General features: G+C 45.4%; 3 protein-coding genes across 3 annotated transcripts; 1 reads left to right on the forward strand and 2 right to left on the reverse strand.

Annotated features, from left to right (window-relative positions):
- Window positions 1-1,026: 1,026 nt before the first annotated feature.
- Window positions 1,027-3,556, reverse strand: magoh (mago homolog, exon junction complex subunit). Its single transcript, XM_061683833.1, has 5 exons — window positions 3,378-3,556; window positions 2,441-2,499; window positions 2,250-2,360; window positions 1,300-1,382; window positions 1,027-1,205 (listed from the first exon to the last, which is right to left on the reverse strand). The coding sequence occupies exons 1-5, from the start codon at window positions 3,466-3,468 to the stop codon at window positions 1,106-1,108; spliced, it is 444 nt and encodes a 147-aa protein (XP_061539817.1). The 5' UTR covers window positions 3,469-3,556; the 3' UTR covers window positions 1,027-1,105.
- Window positions 3,557-4,186: 630 nt separating this feature from the next.
- aatf (apoptosis antagonizing transcription factor) lies at window positions 4,187-8,569 on the forward strand. The gene is made up of 4 exons (XM_061683651.1): window positions 4,187-4,514; window positions 6,226-6,741; window positions 7,556-7,888; window positions 7,982-8,569. The coding sequence occupies exons 1-4, from the start codon at window positions 4,238-4,240 to the stop codon at window positions 8,332-8,334; spliced, it is 1,479 nt and encodes a 492-aa protein (XP_061539635.1). The 5' UTR covers window positions 4,187-4,237; the 3' UTR covers window positions 8,335-8,569.
- A 350-nt stretch (window positions 8,570-8,919) lies between these two features.
- med8 (mediator complex subunit 8) lies at window positions 8,920-15,968 on the reverse strand. The gene is made up of 6 exons (XM_061684672.1): window positions 13,313-15,968; window positions 12,493-12,637; window positions 11,201-11,341; window positions 10,847-10,945; window positions 9,509-9,740; window positions 8,920-9,082 (listed from the first exon to the last, which is right to left on the reverse strand). The coding sequence occupies exons 1-6, from the start codon at window positions 13,576-13,578 to the stop codon at window positions 9,021-9,023; spliced, it is 945 nt and encodes a 314-aa protein (XP_061540656.1). The 5' UTR covers window positions 13,579-15,968; the 3' UTR covers window positions 8,920-9,020.
- Between the last annotated feature and the right edge of the window lie 468 nt (window positions 15,969-16,436).

Below are 16,436 nucleotides of genomic sequence, written 5' to 3' on the forward strand. Positions count from 1 at the left end.
AAGAAAAAGAAACACATTCAATTCAACTGAAATCGTGATCATCGAAATTTCCAAAAGCGACCGACATTTAATGGCCCATTTTCTCCCAGTAATATCATGGATTAAAATGACATAATTTTGTCATGAAATGTCGTCGTCTCATTCCATGTAATGAGTTTACTCCCCAACAAGTCTGGATACGAGTGACCCCTCGGCTTCTGAGTGTTTGGAGATACAAGCCATAGTTCACGTTGGAGATGCGAGCGATGTAATTGTGGCTGGACTCAACTCACAACAACTTCGAGCAAAACCTTCGTTTTCAAAAAAATCAAGCTTACCGAGCGCTTGCGGCCATCCATGTCTTTAGGATACTGCCCCCAGGTGGGCAAGGCATGCATACCAGAAGGGGCAGCCGAATGTCCACTGAATTGAAGCAAACAATGTGACACAAACGGCTTCATTCTTAACATTATATTTGTTATTAATGTATATTTTAATGTTTTACATTTTTTGTAATGGTTTTTGTCCTTTTGAAAAACTGCAATATTTTTGGTTGTTTGAGAGACCGGAACAGATTGCCATTTCCCTTCATTCCAATGGGGAACAGATGATTTGCAATAGAAGCTTTACAAGCCTGGTTACAGAACCAATGAAACTTTTTTTTTTCTTAAAGTTGGAATCTTAGGGGGAAAAAAGCTGCTCTATTTAGAGAGAGAAAAAACTTTTTTTTAGTTTTATAACTTCATGAAAAACTTTGGATTTGATTAATAAAGTTATATTGGATGTTTTTATAAGATGAACTTTAGTGTACCTCGTGCATTTGAGAGATTTACTTTTACCAGAAAGTTTTTTTATGCTAGTGTTGTATTTTGGAAGAAGGAAAAGATTTCTGAGAAGTGGTACATTTTCAACAATCAACTGGTACTTTGAGGGAAAGTGAAGGAAGAATCTGACAGGAGTTTGTTGACTGTGTGACAAAAGGCAATATGTTTTTTTTGGTTTGTTTTTTTTATGTGGTCCAGTCGCAAAAATAGTGAAACACTCATCTTGTATTGTCAAAACTTTATTTAAAACGTAGACAAAAAGAAGCAAAATGTACAAATGCGTGCATGGAGACAACCGTTGTTTAGATGGGCTTGATCTTGAAGTGAAGTCCAATCAGGCTGAACACCAAACACTTGAGGTCCTGCACCAGGTAATAAAACACACGCAGACCTTCGGGATCCCTAAATAGAAAAACAAGCCAACAACAAAAAAACAATTTTCGTTTTACTTGGTCAAGTTTGAAAAATGATCTCTCTGGTTTGTTTCTCTCCTCACTTGGACTGGTTGACATCAATCAAAGACCCAATTTTGGACGTAGTGAAGGAAATGTGCTCGTCGCCAATCACGATTTCCAGCTCCTTCAAAAAAAAAAAAAAAAAGTCATCAGAAATGTGACAGAGAGACCGGAGAAATTTATTCCGGTTCCTTGATAGCCATGAACTAGTACATCAGGTCTCAAACTTGTTGCACCAAGTACCACCACAAAAAAATACTGCAGGGGCAACAATTAAGTATTTTGTCAATCAATCATTGAGACCTTGATGAACTTCAAACTGTCCAAATGGTCCAAATGAAGATGATTCTGGTTGGAATTTCAGCCTCTCGACAGTAAACATTATCATTTCTGTCGTCCTCCTTGAAAGCGGACCAATTATTTTTGTTTTATCAAAACAAGACATTTACAAACATCTGCTTTTACTTTGAAAAAACCCTTTTGACAATTTTCTGATCGATCTTACAAACCAAACCATTAACTGCACCTGTATGTTGGTGAATTTTCTGCACTATCAATTTGAAATAATTCTCTTTGAAAAAAAAAAAATCACATTTATTGATTAATCCCCCCCCCCCCCCCCCCCAAAAAAAACCCTCAATTATTGAAATCGTTAGTTTCAGCCCTAAACATGAAATTATTTCCAATTGACTGTGCGGCAAACACAAACATGAATTTGATGAGGACTAGTCGTTTCCTGGTTTGGTCCATAACATCTGTAAAATGTTGATTACCGTTTTCCAAAGTTTTTGTGTGCAAATGTCTTATTCTGGAAAAACAAAAGACCGTCAGTCTGCTTTCATGGAGGACAACAAAAATTGGAGAATAGTTACAGCCGGGAGGTTGAAATTCCAACCATTTGGACAATTTGAAGTTCATCAAGGTCTCGAAACGATTAATCGATTCTCAAAATAATCGTTGCACCTCTAGATAAAAGAGTAACGAGCGCCACCTGTCTGCCCACTCGGTCGGGCGGCGGCCAGAGCGCGTCGTCCTCTTTTGTGATCTCGCTGTCGTCGATAATTCTCTTCAGCTCCTCCATGACGCTCTTGTGGACGTACGCCTGCGACGCGCGCAAAACAAAACAACGTTCGGACGTCTCAACCGCTCTCCAATTCATGAAAAAGCAAACAATACGTTTACCTCCTTCCTGATCATGACGTCGTTCTTGTAGTTGCTGTTGTTGGCGTAGCGCAGTTTGCCTGCCAGAAGAAAGAAGAAATCATCACAAACTCGCGCAAACAAATGAAGAGTTCAACAGCAAAAGCCGGCGAACTTCTCGCCACCAAATGAAATCACGGCATCGCTCACCGAGAACCCAAATGGGGCCCGACCGATATTGACCCTCTTCAAAGCCACAAAAAGCAGCTGATTTGTCCTGTTTTTCCCCCCCTTCACATTAACAAATCACAACATAAGACAAAGATAATGATATTTAAAAAATAGAATAGAAAATGGGCCAATTTTTCTCTCGGTTGTAAAGTGAAATACTAAAGGACAAAATATTCTAAAACAGTCAAATGGGCTACCTGTCATTCATTATTGGTAAAAGCCCAAAAATATTGTATTCATTATAGATGTTTTTTTTTCAATTAATCAGTTATCCAATTTTTTTATGGCAAATACTGGAATCAGTATTTGTTGAAGTTTTCTGGTTTTGCGATTAAATCAAATTAGCCTCTATTGTTTATTTCATATTGACATAGTTTACCCTCGATGTCATTTTTGTCAGTTGACAAATAATTGAGTGGTCTGCATTAGCATTTGAAGTCTACAAAAAAATGAAGGCGAATGAATGAATGGTTGCTAGTGAGGTCCTCTTCTCAGCTCCCTTCCGGAACCAGTAAGGCACATTTCAGCGTTTCTACCTTTCAATTCGAAGCTCAAAAAGTGCACATTGCCAATAACGCAAAGCTTGCAAAGTCCTTGACGTGGACGCCAGCCAGAGTTTGCCGCATGGTTCGAGCGGCTGAGGCCTAGCCTAGCTTAGTTTAGTCTAGCCTAGCTTAGTTTAGCCTAGCCTAGCCTAGCCACGTTAGCTCGAGCTCAGAGCGCACATCAAGTCCAACCCTCCACTTACCATCCGGTCGGAATTCAAACTCCAGGAACTCGTGTCCAAACTTGCCTTTGTGGCCAACATAATACCTCAAGTAGAAGTCGCTCGTCGACATTTTACAGCGTAAAAAGTTATTTTTGATTCCTTTTTTAGGAAAAGTCGCGCCGACAAAAGCTAGCGACCAAAAGGAAGTTGTGACGTCATTTGCGCACGCGCATATCGTGCTACGATTGCAAGCCCTGCGTTTTGTCTTGTAGGCAGTTGTAAGTGGCGGCGCGTTCCTCATTTTGAACTGTGCCACATTATTTTCTTTATGGACGACTTTTCTGTTTCAGACATTTTTATGTCATTTATTACTGGGTAAATATCATATTCATTTTGCTTGATGGAGAAACAGTAAACCCTCCTTCTTTGGATTTATTGATAACATTAAAATGTTTATCTCACGATAATATGCCAGGAAAATAAGTGTAGATATTGCTCACTACTTATTATTAAAAATTCCTTTCCTAACTCTGCTCCAGTGTGTGTAAATTTAAACAGTTAATTGACTTTGTGATTTCAACGCACCTTATTTCTGCATATTGTTTCTGTAGTTTTTAAAAAATATATTTGTATTGTTTTGTTCGCTAAATTTCCAGTATTAATTTAAAAAATCGGCAAAGTAATGCCGTACACTTTTTGGAAAATCAGTGTCACGGTGCCTTTACAAACCGTGTGAAGATGAATCACGATTGAGTTGATCAACTATGGACGTCTGTTGTGCCTGAAGACAAAATGCGGCAGTTTAAGCACCGGCGCAAGTTTTCTGCGTGTCCCCTACGTCATCGCCGAGCGCCTCGGACAACCGCACGCGTTGGCTAGTCTGTTTCCAAGTTTCCCTGATGTCGACAATTTCTTTTTCGCAGGAGCTCCAAGACCTCCTCAACCCGCTCCCAAAGTTCGCCGATCCCGAGGACGACCATGACGAGGCCACCAGAGCCCGAGTCAGCGACGCCTTCGCCGGGGACGTCGACGACGACGAGGAGGTCGGCGGCGGCGGCGGCGGCGGCGGCGGCGCCGCCCTGCGAAGGAGAAACGCCATCATGCTGGCCGAGGGCGACGGAAGGTACCTGGGGAAGGCCGTCAGCAGACAGCAGCTCCTCATGGACGTCGACCAAAGTAAGCGCAGACCTTTTTCATGAGTGTCCAGTGCGGGGATGTGGATACGGTGGACCGAGGTAGTTCCCTCAAAATCACCCCCCCCCCCCCCCCCAAAAACACAGTTTCTTTACCGCTAATTTGTGCTTTTTTTTAAATTTTTTAATATTTTTTGAGGCATATATATTTGACCAAGTCTATCTTGAAAATATACATTAAGGCGTGAAAAAAAGAAAATGTTCTCCATTATACAAGCATCTTATAATTGTCATTTAAAAAAACACAAACAAATATATGTGGGTTCAGGTAAAAAAAAAAAAAAAGTTCACCTGTTGTGAATTTTGCTGTCCATCAAAAAGTACAGAAATATTCAACAGTTGTGGATTTAAACGTTTGCAGAAGGTCAAATCAAGTCAGTCAGTCCACCTGTGGAGGTTTCAGTGCGTTCGTCTAAAAGTCATTCAGGGCCAGCGTGGATATTTGGCACTCAATGGGTTAAGTTCATCCTGAAATGTCACCGGAAAGTCGGAATCCAAACTGTTTGTGGATGTGTACACCATTGGTGGCGGATGCGGACCGAGCCCCGACACGAATTGGCAAATTTGACAAGAATTGAGGCTCCCTGAGCCGATCGATTCCGGGCCCAATAGCTGCAAATACAGTCGATCCGCGATTCTCAAAGGCTTCCTCTCCTGCTACGTGAAAGAATCACTGAATTCAATTCACGTAACGTTGACAAAATGTCAAACACAAAATACAACCGAACACATTCAAATAAAACTTGTGGCTTTGCCATTTTCAACTTTTTGCTGGAACTCCGGTACAGTTAATTTTTTTCTTTTTTCCTTTTAGTACCGTTTAATTGTATTTAACTTTTAGGTATTGTACATTTGCATGACATTTTTAACCATTTGTTTTAGAATTTCAATTGGAAATACAAAAAAATATACTAACATTTTTCGATGTTCCATCCATCCATTTTCTGAGCCGCCTCCCCTCACGCGGGTCGCGGGCGCGCCTATCGTCAGGCGAGAGGCGGGGTACAACCTCAACTGGTCGCCCGCCAATCGCAGGGCACATACAAACAAACAACCATTCGCACCTCCGGGCAATTTAGAGTTTTCAATGAACCTAGCACGCATGTTTTTGGGGATGTGAGAGGAAAGCGGAGCGCCCGGAGAAAAGCCACGCAGGCACGGACGGGGAGAACATGCGAACTCCACACAGGCGGGGACGGATTTGAACCCGCAACCTCACAACTGTGAGGCAGATGTGCTAACCAGTCGGCCGGCGTGCAATATGTTAATTCATTCATTTAAGTATATATAGTTTTAATTGTACTATTTCTAAGCGCAGGGTGTTAATGCTTAAAGTGTGCTTCCGACAGTACATTTTGCGTTTACCTTTTAGGAATTCATAGCTTTTTCTTGCCGGTGATGATAGTCGTGCATCGTCAGGGCGTTGACTGGCGTTTCCTCCGCGGGGTGTGGCGTGCTTCGAAGTTGGTGCGCAAACGTCTTCTAAGACAAACCTCTTTCTTGTTTTTGATAAACTGCGTTGCTACATTTTACAGTGGTGGGACTCGGCGTAAAAAGTTTGAGAGGCGGCGCAGTCGATACATTTGCGAATGCCGAACGGCGACTACGCGGGGCTCCGACAAATATTTTGCATATTAACGAACGTGCGATATGCCGATCCAGATTTATGCTTCGCAATTTTCACTTTATCCAAGATGATGAAGACGAGGAGGAGGAGGAGGATGGCAGTGTTGAAGAACTAGAAGCGGACGAAGAGGAGGCGGACGCGGACTTCCACGAGCAGACTGGCGGCACGGACGACCTCCGGGTGAGCCAGGAGGATGATGGCGAGGAAGACCAGATGGAAGAGGATGAAGATGGCGTGGAGGAGGAGGAGGGCGCCATCTCCACCTTCTCCAAGGAGAAGCTGGACGAGGAGGTGGAGAAGGGCGAGGCGGTCCGGAAGCAGCTGGCGCTGTGGGAGCAGCTCCTGGAGGCCCGCATCAAGATGCAGAAGGCGCTGGGCAGCGCCAACCGCCTCCCGCGCCCACACGCCCTTCCGCACTTCCGGGCCAGGGGCGGCGCCCGGCAGGCGGGCGCCGCCGAGGACGCGCGCGAGGCCTTGAAGGCGCTTCAGAGGTCCCTGCTGGACCTTCACCAGCTGCTCATCCGGCAGAGCGCCACGCCGGTCCTGCTGGGCCGGGATGAGGATGAGGATGAGGAAGATGAAGGTGATTGCCACATTCAAACTTGACACCGCGGCGCAACCTCGCTTTTCACAATGAATCCGTTCCACAAAGTCTGACTAAAACGGAACGGGACGGAAACCAAAGCAATATTCCCCACAGCGCATCGGGTAAATCCAAATAATTCCGATCTGTTGAACATTTTTTCCACAAGTTACAAAATGCTTCGGATCAAATCGATGAATCGACAACTAACGGCTTATTAAACCAACTATTTTGATCATTGTTTAAAGACCATTTAACTTCAAATTGTCGGAATTTCAGCCTCCGATTTCTGTCATCCTCCATGGAAGCAGACTGATTGTTTTTGTCTTGCATCAAAATGAGACATTTGCAAACAACTGCTTTGATTTAGGAAAGCAATCAACATTTTTGCCATTTTTCTGATGGATGTTACGAACCAAACCAGGAGCTGGATCACGATCATTTTATGTTTGTGCATTTTCTGCAATGTCGCGGCAATTACATTTAAAAAAAAAAAAAATAAAAATAAATCTGATTCATCAATTAAACAAAAAAATAATCCACGGGATTATTAAAATAATCATTAGTTGCATGCAGCCCAATTTAAAAGATTCCAGGAAACGAATGGCAGAGTCACGTATTATTTTTGGGAGACAAACTGGGTCGAACGAGGCTGACTGGAGCGTAATTAGACGATATTTATGACGTACCGTAGCGCGAGGGCTGCGACGATAAATGGAGTAACTGGAATAATTCAGTCATTAAAAAGCTGCAACGTGGATGTGCTCCGTCTCTCTCCCTCTCTGTCTCGATGGATATTCGTCTGCGTTGGAAGAGGGCAGAGCGGCCGAGCGCAAACCGGACGTGTCCGACGACCCCGAGGTGGCGTCGGAGCGTTTCGCCGCCTTCCGGCCGTACCGCGACGCCACGCTACGGAAGTGGCACGACAGAACGCGCCTGAGCTCGGGCAAGCGCGGCGGCGGCGGCGGCGACTTCGGCGCGTTCGAGCGCGACGTCGTCAGCCAAGTGGAGCAGATCCTGACGGACAAGGAGCGGCTGGTGCGACGGACGCAGACGCGCCGTTCCGAGTACCGCGTCCTCGGGACCGGCGAGGAGCCGGACCGCGCCGACGCACGAAACCCGTCGGGGGAGCGTCTTGATGGGCCAAGTAGGTTTTTCTTTTAATGGGCTTTTTACTGGTTTTATGTTTTTTTTCCGAATTTCTTGTAACGCCTTGCGGTTTTGGCGCGTCGTTCCACAGCGCCCGCCAGAGGCGAGCGGGCGAAGGACGCGGACGAGGACGTCTTCGACGACGACGACTTCTACCACCAGCTGCTGCGCGAGCTGATCGAGCGCAAAACGGGCGGCGCCGACGCCGCCGACCGGCAGGTGGCGGCGGGGCGCCAGTGGCTGCGGATCCAGAAGCTGCGCAGCAAGATCAAGAAGAAGGTGGACACCAAGGCCAGCAAAGGTCGCAAGGTCAGGTTCGACGCGCACAACAAGCTGCTCAACTTCATGGCGCCCGTCCTCCGGGACGACGGGGCGCTCGCCCACGACGCCCGCACCGAACTCTACAGGGGACTCTTTGGACACGCAGACTCCGCCTACCTGTGATGTCATCGCCCGCTGGATGATCATTTTCATAAAACATCTAGCGTGATCTGTGACCTTTGACCTATTGATACTGCACTGGTACGCTACATAGGAGCATATTCTGTAGTACTATATTGTTCAATTGTGTATTGTGCTATATTATGCTAAATTGTACTCAATACTTTGGCAAATACACTGACAATCAAAGTACTCTATTTGATCATGTACATTGGTTGCGCATGATTAAAATGCGAAACTGGAAAATAATTGAATAACATTTGTTAGCTGGACACCTTTGAACCCTTAGATGGTGAAAAATGGCGCCTATCAGAATCGTTGATCCACTCAACGCGCGCACGTTTGATGCACGGACCTGTGATTTCTCGATACGTTCGTATTCGTTTTGGTTTGTAATCTGTGAACAGATTTGTGCAAACGCACCTATAATGCAGACTCGAGCGGCCGTCGAAATTACGCCACGGCCGCACGCATTTCTTCCTCAAGATGCCCAATGTGTTGGAACAACAGTCATTCCTAAAACGAATCACTTTGCCGATAATAATTGGAAGCAGAAATACGCTCATGAGTCGACGCACCCTTCGTTTTCAATCAAGCTTTTATTCAAACAAACAAACACAAAAAAAAGGCGTTTCCTTGCCCGGAAAGGGAAGCGTGTCGACGAGGCTGATCGGCAGGTGGGCGGGGCCTCACCTGCCGTAAGGATGCATGGAAGCCGACTTGATGTTCGTCTTGATGCCCGGAAGCTTCCCTGAAATGACAAAAATGAAACTCAAAAAAAAAAAAAAAACACCAGAGACACGGCGACAGGAAGGCAATACACAAAACATTTCAACGCCGACTTCGAGACCCTAACCCTGGCCAGAAACCCTAACCCAAGATCTAAACCCCAATGTGAAACCCTACCTGTCTTTTAAAACCTTAACCCTGGCTGGTAACCCTAACTCCTGTTTAAAAGACTAACCCTAGCAAGAAAACAGTTATTGGAAACCCTACCCGTTGTTTAAAACCCTAACCTAAATTTGATACCCTAATTTGTCACCCTACTCCTCCTTTCAAGCCTTAACCCCGGCCAGAAATCCTGATTTGAAAGCCTATGCGTGGTTTCAAACCCTACTCCTCGTGTGCCACCCTAATCCCCGAACGCAGCGGTGACGTGACGCCGGCGGGCGCGTACCCGGCTGTCCTTGCTGCTGCGGGGGCCCCCCGGGGAGCTGGCCGGCGGCGCCCCCGATGGTGACCTGCTGCAGGGTGGGCCCGCCGCCGCCGGCCATGGCGGCGCCCGGGCCGGCCGCGGCTCCGGCCGGACCGGGCGGGCGGCACTTGGACAGGCCTTTGCCGAACGCCACCGCGCCCACCAGGGCGCTGGTGTCGGCCGGGTTGAACCAGGACTTGCTCGGACGCAGGCGCTGAAAATAGAAAACAAACAACAAAAAAGAAAAAATCTATCAAAATCCTCTTTCATCCCTTCCTTTTCTGCCGTCCGATGTTCCTTCCCTCCCTCCTTCTTGGCTGCTGTCCTTCCTTTCTCCCACACGGTCTTTGATTAATCGTTTCAGCTCTCCAGTCAACTTGAAAGTGCGTTTTATATATATATCTATAGATCTATAGATATATCCATCCATCCATTTTCTGAGCCGCTTCTCCTCACGCGGGTCGCGGGCGCGCCGGAGCCTATCCCGGCTGTCATCGGGCAGGAGGCGGGGTACGCCCTGAACCGGTCGCCAGCCAATCGCAGGGCACATACGAACAGACAACCATTCGCACTCACAGTCAGACCTACGGGTAATTTAGAGTCTCCAATGAATGCACGTTATTGGGATGTGGGAGGAAAGCGGAGTGCCCGGAGAAAACCCACGCAGGCACGGGGAGAACACTGCAAACTCCACACAGGCGGGGCCGGGGATTGAACCCGGGTCCTCAGAACTGTGAGGCGGACGCTCTAATCAGTCGGCCACCATGCCGCTATATATATATATCTATCTATATATCTATATATCTATATCTATATATATATTTTATATATATTATATATATTTTTTTTTAAAACATCCTGTCGTAGCGTTCGGGGAGTCGCAAATTGGATTGCAGTCGATCGCAATTGACGATCGAGTGGCGTCCGAAGCGAAAGCGACGAAAACAATTGGTTAGTGATGAAGTCTCAAATTCAATCGGAATTTTTTTTTCCATATATCAAGTTCAACATTTAAAAAGCATTTTTTTTTTTTTTATAAATCGTATGTGTTGAATTTTTTCACCAAGGTTTGGCGATTGAACGCCCCGGCGGCCATCCAATGAACACAATCGCTAGCATCATTTGGATTTCCTCCTGCTCTGGCGGGCGGCGGCGGTAACCCGCGGTGACGAGCGTCTCGGTGTATGTCTGTGAGCGAGCTAATCTATGCAAATGTCACATTTGCCAGCTCGTTTGAATAAGGAGCAACAAAGCCCGTCTTACTTTTTGTGTCGTCGCCGTCCACAAACGCGAAAACAAAAACAACAAGGATGCAACAACGTGCGTCTCACCCGCGCTTTCGGCGTCTCGCTCGTCTCTCGGGTTGCTCAGCTTCTCCAGCAGGCTGGAACACAACTTGTTCAAGGTCTGGATCTGTTTCTGCGGGGACAGGGAGGAAGGAAGGAAGGAAATGAAACAAAACCATCAAGGGAGGGAAAGAAGGAAGAAAAGATGGGGAGGGGGGGAGAAGAAAGGACGGAGGGTGAGAAGAAGCAAGTGAAGCAATCATACAAGGCAGGTGGAGCAACAGATGAGGAAAGGGAGGAAATAAGGAAAAAGAGGAGGAGGACCAAGGAAGGAAGGAAAGGATTAAGCAAGCTGGCAAGCGTGCTGTTGAGTGTGCGGCGCCCGCACCTGCGCCACTTCGGGCCCGATGCGCGCCGCCTCCACGCTGAGCTGCTTCTCCTGCTCCTCCACCTCGGGCTCGGGTTTGGTGCGCAGGTAGTCGGGGACGATCTCGTGGCTGAAGACGGGCACGCGCTGCTCCGTCACTTTCTGACAGGCGGGCCGGCCACAAAAGAGAACACCTTCTTCGTTTAGGCCGATAGAAGCCCGTCGCGGTGGGCTCGCTCGAGGATGCGACCGCGCTTATTTTCAGCAATATGATTGGCTGCCCCCTGAAACATAAGCGACTGCTTCTTCCTACGCTCCATCATCAACGACACCGTCGCGTACACGCGGCCCACTTATACGCGCAAGTTCGGGGGTTGTGCCTGGCCCAAAAAAAAATAAAAAAATTTCCCCCGAGTGACGTCCCGCACGATCGTCTCAAAAGTGCGTGTGCGAAAAATATATGCGCAAAGTTGAAAAGCCCAAACTCCTTAAAGAGGATTGGATAGGAACACTAAACTATTATTAAAATAAAGTGCAATAATTACACTAGTAATGATATATCCATGTTCCGTTTGGGACTATGATTTTAAATAGGTAAATTGGTTTGTTTTGCTCGGAAATAATTTGTATAATAGTGTCAGTCATAAACGATACTTTCAAGTGCAGGTGGTACACTTACTATGGTTCTTTATTTATTTGTTATTTATTTAATTGACCCGTTTTGTCTGCCTGTTGCGGACAAACTTCTTGTTCACAGTAACCTTTTGCCAATATGACACCTGGATTCCCTGTCAATCAAAACTATGCTATGCCACAGTCATGTTGTAGCTCCTCCAAAAAACGGTGCGACCAAATCATGTGCGCTGGTGCGACCGACCAGCGCCACTAGCGCAAAAGTAAGTGCGGTGGCCCGCGGGAACGATGAATGATTCCGAACGCAATCCTTCATCGTCCCCGACTCAGGAGGATTTTCAGTGGACATTTTAGGGACTCTTAGGTCTGCTGTATCAAAATCCCGGTGTAGTTTTTCGGGAGTCGGGAATGAGTGAACGATTCCGCACGCAGTTATCCCAATCACACAAAAGGACTTTCGGTGGACACGTTAGGGACTAACTAGGTCTGCTACATCCAAATCTCTTTGCGATGATTTGGGAGTCGCGAATCAGTGAATGATTCTGTTTGGAATCCCAACTCACTATACGGCTCATTTTCATACAATTTGATCAATAACGATAAATCCCTCTATATTGATTGGGGAGTCGGGAATGAATGATTGTCAAGCCACTGGCGTTTAGGCCGCGAACCCGTCTCACCGCCAGATCGTCGTCGCGGTCCTGAGAGAGCAGCAGCGGGATGATGAGCTGGTTCCGGAACGACGGCGTCTTGTCGTTCTTCAGCAGCTTGTTGATGGTGTTCAGCTGACCCGACAGCAGAGCGAAGTTGTCCAGCACCGACGGCCTGACGCGCACACAACAGCTACGTTAATGCTAACAAAGCTAGCATCGATGTTGCAGTAGGTTTTTTTTCCACAAACAGCACAGCGACACATGGACACGGACACTATAACAAAACAGGCGTAGACATTGGGAGGAAAAAGAGATGTCAACCCTTTGGAATTGCTTGCATTTCTGCAAAAATCGGTCATAAAATGTGGTGCGATCTTTGTCGAAAGCACAAGACAAAAACGAAAAGTCCGTTTCAACTAATACCACACCCCAAAAAAACAAAAACGTTTTCATACTTGTATTGCAAAATAACGGAAACATTCACTGGACAGGGACGAAAAAAACAAGAACCTCGAGGAAACGTTTGCTTGAGGGTATTGCTGCCAAAGGGTCAAGAGTCAAGCAATTAGTTAATCCAAATAAAGACAAACAGGCTGTATTTCCCAATTTGGCCCCTTCCCAACCGAGGACGTCAAACGCTAAACGAGACCGTCTACCCGACGTCTTCCGAGAAGATCCGATAAGACTGAGGTGTGTTAAAGCTATAGTATGTGACTTCTGGCGCCCCCCTGAGCTCACATTCGGCATGACAACAAAAGATTCTACAACATCGGTACCACGGTTCGAAGGACGCGCGTCGTTTCCGACGAGGGAAACGAAAAGGGCCGAGTCATGACGGCGTTCTCACCACGTGAGCCGCTCGTACTCGTTCTCCAGCTTGAAGATGAACGAGTGAAGAGCATTTTTGATGTGCGCCACTTGCGTGATGAGCGACTCCAGCGACGCTTCCAGTTGTTTTTCTTCCCGCTGCTGCTCCGAGGCCACAACACACACACACACACACGGAATCACGTATGTCTTGTACACTTTATCATCGAGTCTTCCTCTGCTGGAACGTGAAAGAATCATCGCCAAAGCACAGTTCAGTCGCATTTCGCTACAATATAGTCTCATTTAATCTCGAAGAATCGTTGGCTTTTAAAGTTGTATTTAAGTCACAATATCATTTAACTTTCATGTGCAATACGTTTGAAACTAATTCTTTAAAGCGCACCAAAAACTAAATCCTTTTTTTGTTTCTAAATAAATTAAACATGTTTGAAGATAAGTGCTGAAAACGTGCAGAAACTGAGAACAATACGGGAGCGTTTGCAAAACCTCTTCGTGACGTCATCCTGGCGTGTGCGCATGAATATGGTTTGGTAGGCGTCCCATTCACCTCCAAGTAATTTTGGCTACGAAAGCTCGTTTTGTGGCTTTCGAATCGCCAAGTTTGTGCCGGCTGATGCCGAGCAAGGCTTCTGCACAACAGCAGCAACCACAATTCGCCTCCGATACAAATCCTGACTGAGGGGATAGATGATTATTATTATATTAGATCGACATCTTGACGCATAGAAGTCAGTGTCAATCATCCAATTGTTGACTGGAAAAAGTCCCGACGGCGAAACATCTCCATTTGTATTTCGGATACGATATTAGGCCGACTTAAGAGGTCAAATATCACCAAAAGTAACGGAGGCATCGAGTATTTAAGAGCGAGATGCGACTTATTAGCTAATGTGGGATTTAGCTTTGTGCCAGATACCATTAAATCGGAACAATATGATATCTAACACCACAATATTATATTGCAAAACAAGTTCTTATAAAGTTCAACGTCTTAGCATGACTCAATAACGTGCCGAAAGCAAACAAGATCGGTCGGTATGCTTCCGCTTGCGTGACGGAACGCGTCGTCACGCAAGCGTTCCAGGAGCTTCGCGTGTCTTCGGGATGCCGTCGAAACCCGAAGAATCCTTCGTTGGCGATCTGTATGCGCAGCCCATAACGCGACGCCACGCTCGCATTTATGAATGAACGGAAATAAGCGTGAATAACCCGCCAACCGAGACGCCACGTGACCATCTGGTGACCGCATGGCCTACGCTCGCATAGGATTGAATCGGGCAGATATACCGTCCGTATCGGAACGCCAAGGTCAATTCCTTTGTTTTTGTTGTCTACTGAAGACATTTGGCTTTCAGGTCAAAAGATGAATATGGGACAAAAGTTGAGAATTCCAGCTTTTATTCGGTGCTATTCACTTCTAGATGTGCTCAACAACTCAGGACAGAGCAGCTTTTGTTTGAAGCCACCCACTTTTCAAGTGAGCAAAAGTATTGGAACATGTGACTGATGGGTGGCTCTAGCTCGATTGATTGCTTGCTTAAACATGAGCGAGAGCATGTTTTTGCCGAAGACCAGAGAGAAGACGGACAATCGATCAGAGCTAGTGCACAAACATTGGGCGTAGCCAATGCAACTGTTTGGAATGTCCTGAAAAAGAAAGAAACCGTCGGCGTGCAGAGCAACAGACATCGAATAGGTCGGCCAACGGTATTGACAGCAGTTGATGACAGAAACATTGTGCCACCCCAACTGAGACAATTGAAGCAATTTAACGACACCCGGGGAAACCCGTGCAGGCGCTTGGAGTCTAGCAGATGATTACTGTCTGATACTCCGTTTAAAACATTTATGGCCTGCAAAATTTGGGCTGATTTCTTCACAGTATTCACATTTTTTGAATTCTTGATTTTGTGGGTTTTATGAGCTGGAAGCCCAAATTATGTCAAAAATAAACAAATAGATACTTGAAATTGTTTAAATTGTGGGTCGTGAATTTATAATCTATGAAAGTTTTAAGTTTTTGAATGGAACTATGGAAATAGATCAACTTTTCCATGATATTGAAACCATGCCGTTCCAATACTCTACTTTGCTTTGTTTGTTTGTTTGTTTGTTTGTATCCATTCATTGATTGCTGGGCTTGTTAACGTTCCTCTTTTCTGTAGTGTGTCGAGTCCTTTTGGGGGGCTATTTATCTTTAAAAACGTTTAAAAAAGTGAGCATGTTACAGTAGTTTACAATAATATTAAATATACTTTGAGGAATCGATCTAGGTTTTGTTTTTGAAGAACGCTTGGTTCTGCTATGCTATTGTATTTTAATATTGGTCGAGGTGGTGCCTGGTGTAAAAAGAAGCAAATCCAAATGCAGGTATGCCCCATAGTTAGCAGTATAGCGACACGGTACATTTTAACCTCTTAGCCAATGATCTGTTCTGCTCGACTGATTAATTGATTGATTGATTACAGTCTTTGTTATTATTATTAACGATTTAGCTTAGCGCCTAATGCTAACCGCCACCAACAGCCATCCAGCGGTTCATCGCAGTGTACGCAGATTTATAAAAAAAAAACACACGACAAGGGTTCACTAAACTAACCTGGCTGACTAATATCTTGGAAATTAAAAAGTGACACATTAAAATCAAGTTTGGCTTCTATTAGCGTCAAGTCAGCTTACCTGCATCGTAAACACGCAAGCTAACAATCAAATAAATGCGCGACATTTACTTTTGGATACAAACACTTCCGGTGCAGTTTCAATTTAAAAACGTTTTGAAATTAAAACAATGGAGATCGTCGGCAGATTTGGTTGTGTACATATAAGCACATGCCCTAAAACATGGTTCAGTCATTATTATAGTTCTTTTTTTTAATTATTTGAGTAAACTTACCTGCATCGTAAAACAAGTCAACGATCACATGAACTTCACCAGTTAGCTCAAAATACTTCCGGTTTAGCTTTTTCAATATAAAAAGATCAGAGGTGGTTGGCACACCGCAGACAGATACTATTAGAATCAGAACGTGTGAACAAATCTATTGTCTTTCAATGCTATGACGAACAATAAAACAGTCCACTAAAGTTAACTTTGAATATTCATTCTCCATTAATGTGAATGCTTGTTCGTGTGTACGTGC

This window comes from Phycodurus eques, chromosome 8, assembly GCF_024500275.1.
Source record: "Phycodurus eques isolate BA_2022a chromosome 8, UOR_Pequ_1.1, whole genome shotgun sequence".
NCBI lineage: Eukaryota > Metazoa > Chordata > Actinopteri > Syngnathiformes > Syngnathidae > Phycodurus > Phycodurus eques.

Coding starts and splice junctions, on each gene's coding strand:
- med8 (XM_061684672.1), bottom strand. CDS start 13,578: ATGAGACTATATTGTAGCGAAATGCGACTGAACTGTGCTTTGGCGATG. Junction 11,342..12,492: donor ACCGCGACGACGATCTGGCG/GTGAGACGGGTT, acceptor CCCGCCTGTCAG/AAAGTGACGGAGCAGCGCGT. Junction 9,083..9,508: donor GCAGCAGCAAGGACAGCCGG/GTACGCGCCCGC, acceptor TTGTCATTTCAG/GGAAGCTTCCGGGCATCAAG.
- aatf (XM_061683651.1), top strand. CDS start 4,238: ATGTCGACAATTTCTTTTTCGCAGGAGCTCCAAGACCTCCTCAACCCG. Junction 4,515..6,225: donor CCTCATGGACGTCGACCAAA/GTAAGCGCAGAC, acceptor ACTTTATCCAAG/ATGATGAAGACGAGGAGGAG. Junction 6,742..7,555: donor TGAGGATGAGGAAGATGAAG/GTGATTGCCACA, acceptor CTGCGTTGGAAG/AGGGCAGAGCGGCCGAGCGC.
- magoh (XM_061683833.1), bottom strand. CDS start 3,468: ATGTCGACGAGCGACTTCTACTTGAGGTATTATGTTGGCCACAAAGGC. Junction 2,500..3,377: donor GTTTGAATTCCGACCGGATG/GTAAGTGGAGGG, acceptor TTCTTCTGGCAG/GCAAACTGCGCTACGCCAAC. Junction 1,206..1,299: donor ATTGATGTCAACCAGTCCAA/GTGAGGAGAGAA, acceptor TTTTCTATTTAG/GGATCCCGAAGGTCTGCGTG.